General features: G+C 41.9%; 1 protein-coding gene across 2 annotated transcripts; it reads left to right on the top strand.

The window, feature by feature from the left end:
- Positions 1-7,496, top strand: LOC120665743 (glyoxysomal fatty acid beta-oxidation multifunctional protein MFP-a-like). Of its 2 annotated transcripts, XM_039945403.1 has the most exons (18): positions 1-327; positions 1,360-1,431; positions 1,512-1,568; positions 1,643-1,696; positions 1,773-1,840; positions 1,925-2,006; positions 2,751-2,806; positions 2,913-3,215; positions 3,287-3,373; positions 3,842-4,016; positions 4,096-4,217; positions 4,568-4,731; positions 4,804-5,058; positions 5,754-5,878; positions 5,996-6,117; positions 6,535-6,683; positions 6,779-6,917; positions 7,044-7,496. In XM_039945403.1, the coding sequence occupies exons 1-18, from the start codon at positions 234-236 to the stop codon at positions 7,077-7,079; spliced, it is 2,160 nt and encodes a 719-aa protein (XP_039801337.1). In that variant the 5' UTR covers positions 1-233; the 3' UTR covers positions 7,080-7,496. The 2 variants fall into 2 exon arrangements, 1 of the variants encoding a protein (XP_039801337.1); XR_005671317.1 differs by lacking the exons at positions 6,779-6,917; positions 7,044-7,496 and having other exon boundaries at positions 105-327; positions 5,754-5,813; positions 6,535-6,663.
- The last annotated feature ends 2,076 nt before the right edge of the window (positions 7,497-9,572 follow it).

Here is a 9,572-nt window from a genome sequence, read left to right as displayed (position 1 = left end):
CAACAACCCCGGGTGGTTTAGTCTTTGATTGAACAGATCAACAGAAACGTCGCAACAATGCGCATTTTGCATTTTTCTAGGATACGGAGTCCGTATATGAGAGGGACCTCCCCGGTTCGGTGAGTTCCGCGAGCAGCACAACTGCACAAGCCTGCTGGTCAACCCTCCGGCGCTCCACCTCCACGCATTGTTCTTGCTCCGGCCCCGCCGCGTCGCCGCTGCCGCTGCCGGAGATGGCCAAGGGCACCACCATCATGGAGGTGCGCGCCGACGGCGTCGCCGTCATCACCATCTCCAACCCGCCCGTCAACGCCATCTCTTTCGACGGTACGGAGTGCTACGCATCCAATCACCCCTTCACTCCAGAGAGGCCCAGGCCTCTGTCTGTCCACATCCCCCCCTTCCTTTTGGCTTAGCTGGTTCTGGTTGGGGGATTGTGCGGGAGTGAACTCGGATTCGGTTCTTCGCTTCGCGCGGCAACAGTAAACATTGGGGAACTATCTTTTCATATATATGTTTGTGATACAGACTCCTATGTTTGGCTGTATGTACTACTATGTAGTAGCAGTGCCATTGCCTGCTACTGTATGTCCTACTCTAGTGTCTTGCGCATCCAGAATGTTACAGTTATTCAGTTAGGCGTTGTATCGGGTGGAAACCACAACTTTCGTAAAAATCCATGCAAATCACGGCAAAAAAGTCGTCTAAATTCACAAAAAAATCACACATGCAGATGATATAATGATACACAACCTTGTAAAATATCTTGTCCAAACTCGACTTCGTTTGTGAGATATAAAAATAAAAAATTTCAAGCCACAAAGTTGTCCATATGATTTGTTAGAAATTTATTATTTTTATATCTCACAACCTAAGTTGAGTTTGGATAAGATATTTTATAAGGTTGTGTATCATCATATCATCTACATGTGTGATTTTTTTGGTGAATTTAGACGATTTGTTTTTGCCGTGGTTTGCACGGGTTTTCACAAAGGTTGCGGTTTCCACCAGATATGTTCCCAGTCAGTTAACTAACCCTCCCGTTTCTTGACCAACACCGGCTTTGGAGTACATGTTTTTTTTTGTTTATATGCAATAAATCAACTTATACCAGCTTTTGGCGGTTGCCTCATCCTCTGAGGTTCAGTCCTACATGCTTCATAGTTCATAATTGCTGTTTGTCTGCCTTCATAATGTAATCTAGCACTAGTGACGTCCTACTTGCTATGTGCAACTGCTAAAAATTGCTTCTTTTTTTTTCTTCTCATGATGGTTTAGCCAGTTCCCCTGCCAGGCATGAAACCATTGATCATGAATGTGCGAGTATGTATGATGGACCCTCTCTTTCAATTTTTGCAGTCATAGCCTGTTTGCAGAGGAACTATGCAGAGGCTCTAAGCAGGAGCGATGTCAAGGCAATTGTCCTCACTGGTATTTTCTGGAAAAAAAGAAGTTATTCTCGAGCATCCCATGCTGGTGCTGTGTTTCAGGTGTTTTCACATGTCATGCAGGTGCCAAGGGGAGGTTTTGCGGTGGATTTGATATATCTGCATTTGGAAAGAAACCAAGTAAGAATGAGGTTGTGTGCCTAGTGTGTTGTTGCCCTTTTCACTCCCACAACTCAGTGTTTTTGTATCACCAGAAAATGAGAAGCCCGGATTCTTGTCAATTGATTTCTTGAGTGACATAGTGGAAGGTAACTTCTTAAATCACGCATGTCAGGAAGCAGGAAATTTTCATCATCTTTAGCACTGAGTGTTTGCTGCTGCCAGATGCTCGCAAACCATCAGTGGCTGCTATAGATGGCATTGCTCTGGGTGGCGGATTGGAGGTTGCAATGGTATGCCTAGGTTATTTTGGCTGGATCTTGCATCTGTCAGTTTGTTCTACCTTTCCTTAAAAGTATGCTCCTCTTTCTGTGCAGGTCTGCCATGCTCGTGTTTCGACACCATCAGCTCAACTAGGATTACCTGAACTTCAACTTGGAATCATTCCTGGATTGGGAGGTAATCTCAACTCCCAATATATACTATCACTAATGCCTCAATATTTGCTCAAAGTCACCTATTTGTGCTGTGTCATCCTACATTAGTATGTTTGGCCCTGCACCTATCTCCTTTTGGGAAAGGATCCATGAATTCAGATTTCCACGATGAATAGATTATGGAAGCATTAGCGTCACAGATGTAGAATTGAATCGATCTGGGTCTGAAAGCAATGCCCAATGATACTAGCCATTCAGCGTGGTCAGCAATTGACAAATCGCTGCACATATTGGAACCATAACTGTAGGAACTAGCGGCTCCAAGCAGGCTTGGGATGTTCAAGTGGATGAACACCGCCTACAACTCCATACAATGGAAACATGGAAGTTGAAAGGAACAGGGCGCCTAACCTACTAGCATAACATAACTTCTTTTTAAATGCTCCTGCTGTAGCTACAATATTCATTTAAAAGAACATGTACTGGACATAATAAACCTTTAAAAGAGCAACATTTTTACACCCCGCCCCCACCCTCACCGCACCAAACAAAATTATTAATTGTTACATAGTTAGGATTCAGAATTAGTAATGTTCAAAGTTACATTTTATCATCTGCTGTAACAAGATAAGATAATGCCGCTGTAACAAGATAAGATAATTCCAAGGGGTGGATTTATTGTCCTTGTTTTTTTTCTCAGCTAAAGACAGTCTGCTTTGTTTTTTCTGTTATCATTTTTAATGTTGAAGGTCATGACTTGTTGCAGGAACCCAGCGGCTTCCCCGCCTTGTTGGCCTGCAAAAAGCCCTTGAGATGATGTTGGTAAGATTACTTGTGTCTAACAAGTCGCAGATTTGGTCATGACAGAAACCTACATGAGACTGTTAATCTTTTATTGACCTTGTACTAGTGTGTGTTATCTTAATAGATGTCAAAGGCTATAAAAGGAAGGGAGGCACATGAAGTCGGTCTAGTTGATGCCATAACTTCAGCTAATGAATTGGTCAACACTGCCTGTTCCTGGGCTCTGGAAATCGTTGAAAACAAGAGACCATGGTTCAAGAATCTCTACAGAACTGATAGACTTCCGGATCTTGTGGAAGTAAAGGATATCCTTAAATTTGCAAGAGTTCAAACTAAAAAGAAGGCTCCTAATGTTCAACATCCCATAGTTTGCATTGATGTTATTGAAGAGGGGATAGTCTGTGGGCCTCGTGTTGGCCTCATGAAGGTAAATCACCAGCTGATGTTTTTTAAAAGTATTGCCCAGGTGGTTCTCAGCATATGTTTGTTTTATAACAGGAAGCGCTCTCCGCAAAAGTGGTTGAGCAGTCTCAAACAAGCAAAAGCTTAAGACACTTCTTTTTCGCTCAGCGCGCTACTTCAAAGGTCGGTAGAACTACGAGCTGAAAAGCTTTTTCAACTTATCAGCTTTCACACATGTTATTAGTTACACTCGGAAGTTGTGGTATTTACTATTTAGTTTAAATCCTTCTTAAATATGTAAATTTGGCAATTTTCCCATGTTCATATTTTTTAATCAATTATGTTCAAGTTCAAATAGAATAAAGTGGTGTAAGTTTATTTATTTTCATTTTATCGTATATTCGTATAAATCAAGTTTTGTTCTGAAATTGCAGTTCGGTTCTGGATGTTTATAATGTAGTTGCATGATTTTTGTCATTCCAGTAAGCTCCTTTTCAAGTATCTTTATTGTATATAGTTGTGTATCTCAAATTAACATGGTAATTATTTTAGACAAATTAACATGGTAATTATGCTTTTCTTAGGGAGCTGTACTGTGAATCCATGTTACTAGTTTTTATTTATCTGACCATATCAATTTATCACCACCAGATTCCAAATATTACCAACATAGGTTTGACACCACGGAAAATTAAAAAGGCAGCTATTGTCGGGGGTGGTCTAATGGGATCTGGAATTGCAACAGTGTTGATATTGAACAACTTCAAGGTTATCTTGAAAGAAATAAATGAACAATTCTTATCTGCAGGCATTAACAGAGTTAAAGGTAGACCTTTTTTCCCCATTTCACAAAATTTTATTGGGATTGTCTTCATAGTTCCTCAGGAGTTTGTTCTTCTATCCAGGAAATCTGCAGAGTTTTGTCAGGAAGGGACAACTTACCAAAGAGGACTGTGAAAAGAAATTTTCTCTACTATCCGGTGTTCTCGACTATGAACAGTTCAGAGATGCAGATTTAGTCATTGAGGTAGATCCAATATCTATGTTCAGCTTTTTCTTATTTACATACTATGAGATAGGGCTGCTTATGCAGCTTTGTGACCTATATGAGTGGTGGATTCAGACAAAGTTAATATGTGTTTAGGTTCATCTAGTTAAATATTTCTCATTTCTCATATCATCAGTAAGCAAACATCTAAGAAAAAAGAAATACATTGATTGTCGGAGGGTTAAGGATGAAAGCATTGTAATGGCTACTTGGCGAAACTCTTTCAGTCTGGGCAGTAACATAATAGTAATCATGTTCTTGCCTCAAATGTCGATATTGTCCCATTGCTCTTTTGTAGAAGACAATAATCCTGATGGCTACATGTGCAGGCAGTTATTGAGGATATATTGCTGAAGCAGCAAATATTTTCTGACCTTGAGAAGTACTGCCATCATAATTGTATATTTGCGACAAACACTTCAACGATAGACCTGAACTTAATTGGCCAGAAGACAGGTTCTCAGGATCGCATTATTGGCGCACACTTCTTTAGGTAGTGCGTTATGCACCTACATTATGTTTCCTTTTTCTCAACCCGTGTTTCTAATTTATTCATAATTTGCAGTCCAGCTCATGTCATGCCGCTGTTGGAAATAGTTCGTACCCATCAGACTTCCTTACAAGCTATTGTGGATTTGCTTGATGTGGCAAAGAAGATACAGAAAACACCAATAGTTGTTGGCAACTGCACGGGTTTCGCCGTCAATCGGATGTTCTTTCCTTATGGTCAGGCGGCGTCTTTTCTTGTTGACTATGGTCTAGATTTGTATCACATAGATGATGTGATCACACAATTTGGAATGCCAATGGGACCCTTCCGGTAAGCAGTTAAATATTGTTTTGTAGTGATTGATTGCAGGAGTAGTTGGGTCTGCTGTGAATTGTCCATAACAATGCACTTTTTACATTTCTTGCATTAGAAGAATCAAGAATGAGACCTTGTCTTTTTGATGCTATAAGAGCTAAATAGATTCTCAATCTTTCACAAAGAATGATTGTATGTTATGCTAAGTAGGGATATGCAGTCCTTGCACTACTACTATTTCCTCACAGCCATCTGTCATATGTGTTCCTTGTTTTCTTCCATGTAACTCTTTTCAGTTATTCCATCTTCAACCTGATAACACTGCAGTGTTTAACTCTGGTTAGATAGGAATCGTGGGCTGAACATTTCCATATAATTTTCATGTTTTGCACTTAACCTCTCGTTATTTCTTTCCTTCTAGTAGAATGTTTTTGGATCAATACAAATATGTAATGTAAAATGCATTGGCAGGGATTCTTCCTAATATAGTCGTATAGAATTCATCTACATACCGCTTTCTCTGGTTCTTGTGGTATTGCTCTTTCTTTTTTCTCCCCGAATCACTAGCATTAGTGCATTACATAAGGCACTGGCTAGATCCCTAATTATTCGGTTTAGATTCAATACTACTCTTGTAATACCTTCCTGCTTTGTCATGGCAGATAGCTGTTTAGTTGACAGCGACTTCCTTTTGTTAATTTGTCATGCAGATTAGCTGATCTTGTTGGCTTCGGTGTTGCTACTGCTACAAGAAAGCAATATTTCCAAAGGTATCCTGAACGATGCTACAAATCAATGCTGTTGCTTCAGATTCTGCTTGAAGATAACAGGACAGGTTCTTAGGCTAAAAATTTGTTGGCACATAATTTTCTTCAAACTATGTGTGTTTTGAGTTTGCTCTTGTAAAAGCTGCTGCTCATGGTGATGTTTTTCTTCGTGAGACGCTGTTCAGGTGAATCTTCTCGTAAGGGCTTCTATGTCTACGATGATAAGCGAAAAGCCTCTCAAGATCCTGATTTGAGAAAATATATTGAGAAATCAAGGAACATGGGAGGTGTTACACAAGATCCTAAGGTCATATGCTATATCTTGCTCTGCTTGTAAGGAGGATATGCATGGTGTTTATTCTTCTCTGTCCATTTCTCTAGATGGTCTGAAACAAATGCAGAACAGGCTGTCATGAATTACTGAGAATTGTAGAAAATAGATGCTTTGTTAAAGCAATTCAAGTAAAAAATTACCACTTTTTCTTTACGAGGAAGTAATAAAACAGGTCTGCAAGGAAACTGTCTGGTACTTGCCCCTTATTCTAACATTGAACAAAAATAGCAACTAAGAAAATTTCTAGGATTGGAGTATTCATGTCTCTTATCAACCATTTTAGATTTCAAATGCTAATCTACTTTACATTGTACATGATAGTATCTTTAATCTTTCGCTGTTTTAACTTAAAGACATCTCACTTCTGACAGTTGATATTCTTTCCCTCAGCTGATGAAATTAACAGATAATGACATCGTGGAGATAATCTTGTTTCCCGTGGTGAATGAAGCCTGCCGAGTGCTTGATGAGGGGATTTCTCTGAAAGCATCTGACCTTGATGTAGCTTCAATTATGGGGATGGGCTTCCCTTCTTACAGGTCCAATCACATGTTCTGTATCGCTCTCATTGATTTCCCTTTCTATGTCTATGCTAACTGGTAATTCTTCCCATATGACTACTATTTTACACCAGGGGTGGAGTAATGTTTTGGGCTGACTCACTCAGCGCAAAATATGTGTACGACAGACTGGAGGCATGGTCAAAGGATTATGGGCCGTTCTTTAAACCCTGCGAATATCTAGCTGCTAGAGCTCGTCAGGGTGCATCTCTGGTAAAAGACCTAGAGATCCATTTCCTTAACTCCATTGATGCATCTAGGCATACTTATCAAATAATACCGTACTAAGTTTTCGTGTTGATTGAATCCCCTAAATTTGCATTCCTGAAACTACTGCAGGCTGCCAAGGTTGACATTGCTAAATCGCGGCTCTAGGGTTTCACTGTTAGTTTGCCTTGTCTCGTTTATCAGTTTACACAGAATCAGACTCATGGAATCTCTAAATTTGAGGAGATGCTGCTGCTAAAACCTGCGAGCATCAGGAGCTTGATTGTTACAAACTACAATCGTGTGGTTGCAAAAACCACGCAGGGAATAGTACTGGAATGGAATAATAGGGAGGTCTAGTGATTGTATTGGCCTTTCTGGAGCTGCTGTGGATCCATCGCAGGAGTTTCTGAGATATTGTGCGCTGTCTGTTCAATCGAGGTCTGCATAGAACAAGTGATGTCCTCAGTTCAGCTGCTATGTAAAACATGTACTACGTCTACGTGTCAGTGTACTGCTTGGTCTAAAATTCCAGTATGGTCATTACAGGGTGTTAATCGAAACCATTACGGCTGTTTGTTTCAACGTGGTCTGCAATCCGTTGGAGCGTAATCGGATACCGGGCAGTTCACAGTCCATTGCACCACTTCCTGCCCGGTATCGAATCGATACTGCTCCGACTCCTCTCGTCTCCGTCATTGCTCCGGTCTCGTGCAGCGCCGCGCCGCCACAACTCATCATCTTCCACGTGCGAGTTGCTCCGCGCGGCGACTAATACTGAGCATGAGGGTGACCGATGGATCTGCAGAAGAGGGGAAGGGCGGTGAATGAATCTATGAAGGTTGGAGGTGTGCGTCATGGTTTCATGGTATAGTTACCTAGATTGAGAACTAAATAGGTTTCATAGTGATTCTTCTCACATCTTATAAAACTTCATCATTCTATCTCTTTATCATATTAGTAAAATTAGTGATATTTAATGCTATGAAATCCTAATTAGACTGGCTCAAGTCCTGTCGTCATGGAGGTCCCAAAGGCATTGCCGGATTCACGGAGGATTCTGTTCTTGATTCTCGCCATGGATAAGCGTGCAACCTATCTGCCCGTCAATTTTTGGTGGAAGATTCAGAGCATTCCCTCAATTCTGGCCAGAGTTTGAACCAAGCGCTCGTTCTAAGAGCAATTAAAAGGCTCGATTTGCAATTTCAAGGAGCTTGATTCCACAATAAAAGTTTGAATCGACCTAGATTTAATGCCAAAGATGTCCTGCTGGTGTCCAGAGCAGAGAGGAATGACCTTGTCGTCTGTCTAGGACTCGAGTAGATTGACCTTGTCCCCTTTGTGATAAGTGATACAGTTGCACCTTGGAACCAAACAATGGACGCAATCATTTATTCCACCACCGATACCACTATAATCTGATTGCATTTTCATTTACGTTACCATTCCTTCAACATTTATTCCACCACCGATGCCGCTATAATCTGATTAAACTAGTTCACTTCATGCTCAGTTCCTGCATATCCCGTCCACTGCCACTATATACTGTTCGTAAAATGAACAGATCAAAGTTTTTTAGCATGAGGAGTGTACTGTTCCATTCCTTTTGCCAGGTAAAAAATTATTTGCCTTTTAAGTTCACGTCATTTACTTTTGTAGGCGTTTAATTAGGTTCCCTGTCGATACTCGATAGATGACCGACCCAGTTTTGCATCATTGCGGGCTTAATCTAAGCTAAAAAAAATTTGAATAGTGGTTTCTGGTTAGCAAACCTTGATCCAATTTTGAATTATCAAAGAAAGAGCTTTGTCTGAGGGTAGAACATCAGCTTACCGAAATTGGATTTAATTTTCAAGCCCCTCTTAATGGAATATCCATAAAGTTGCTATGGGTTGCACGGATATGGCCCGGCATACCCTAACCTAGCCATAAGCCCATTATGGTAAAAAAAAAAACTCCCTCAGTCTTCCTCTCCAGCCCGAGTGTCCGACCCTTAGTCGCTCCCCGACCCCGTCCGGCCCGTGAGACTGCGCGAGGCATCCCTGGTGGCGCTATGCGCCTCGGCCCCCGGTCGCGCCCCCTCAGCTCCCCGCTCCCGCCAGCCACCAGGCCGCCTCCCACCTCCATCCCGGCAGCTCCACACACTAGCCATTGTCTCAGCAAACATCTTTGTGCGTGATTCAAGCTTACTTGGGGCTTCCCCCACGGGAACCGGCACGGAAAGTTTGCAAAGGAAACCACCTGTTGATGCAAGATTGGTCAACACACAAGCACTAGAATGCGCAGGATCGCAACGATCAGAACCCGGCGAAGACCCCGGCGACCGGTCAGACCGGTCGCGCCAACCGGTCAGACCGGTTGAGTGCAGAGAACTTCGCGAAGACCTAGAACCTAAAGCTCGGGAGGGACCCCGTCGGAGCTCGAAGATCTAGGGTTGTCTTGAGTATGAATCCAATCAAGACAACCCTTGGCATGAATCCAATCACGTCCAAGTATGAGGTTGAAGTTATCTTGCACCTCAGAGACGAAGAATGCCGTAACAACCGTCTTGCTCCCAACGGTCAACTCCATCGAAGCAACCCCCTTGGCACCAATGGGGTCACCTCCTCCAACACCGCTGACCGTCATGTTTGTCTTGATGAGCTCTTCGTCCATACCGTC

Source organism: Panicum virgatum, chromosome 3N (genome assembly GCF_016808335.1).
Source record: "Panicum virgatum strain AP13 chromosome 3N, P.virgatum_v5, whole genome shotgun sequence".
Classification (NCBI taxonomy): domain Eukaryota; kingdom Viridiplantae; phylum Streptophyta; class Magnoliopsida; order Poales; family Poaceae; genus Panicum; species Panicum virgatum.
Note: the sequence above shows the minus strand (reverse complement) of the source record. Positions and strands in the feature narration are given on the sequence as shown.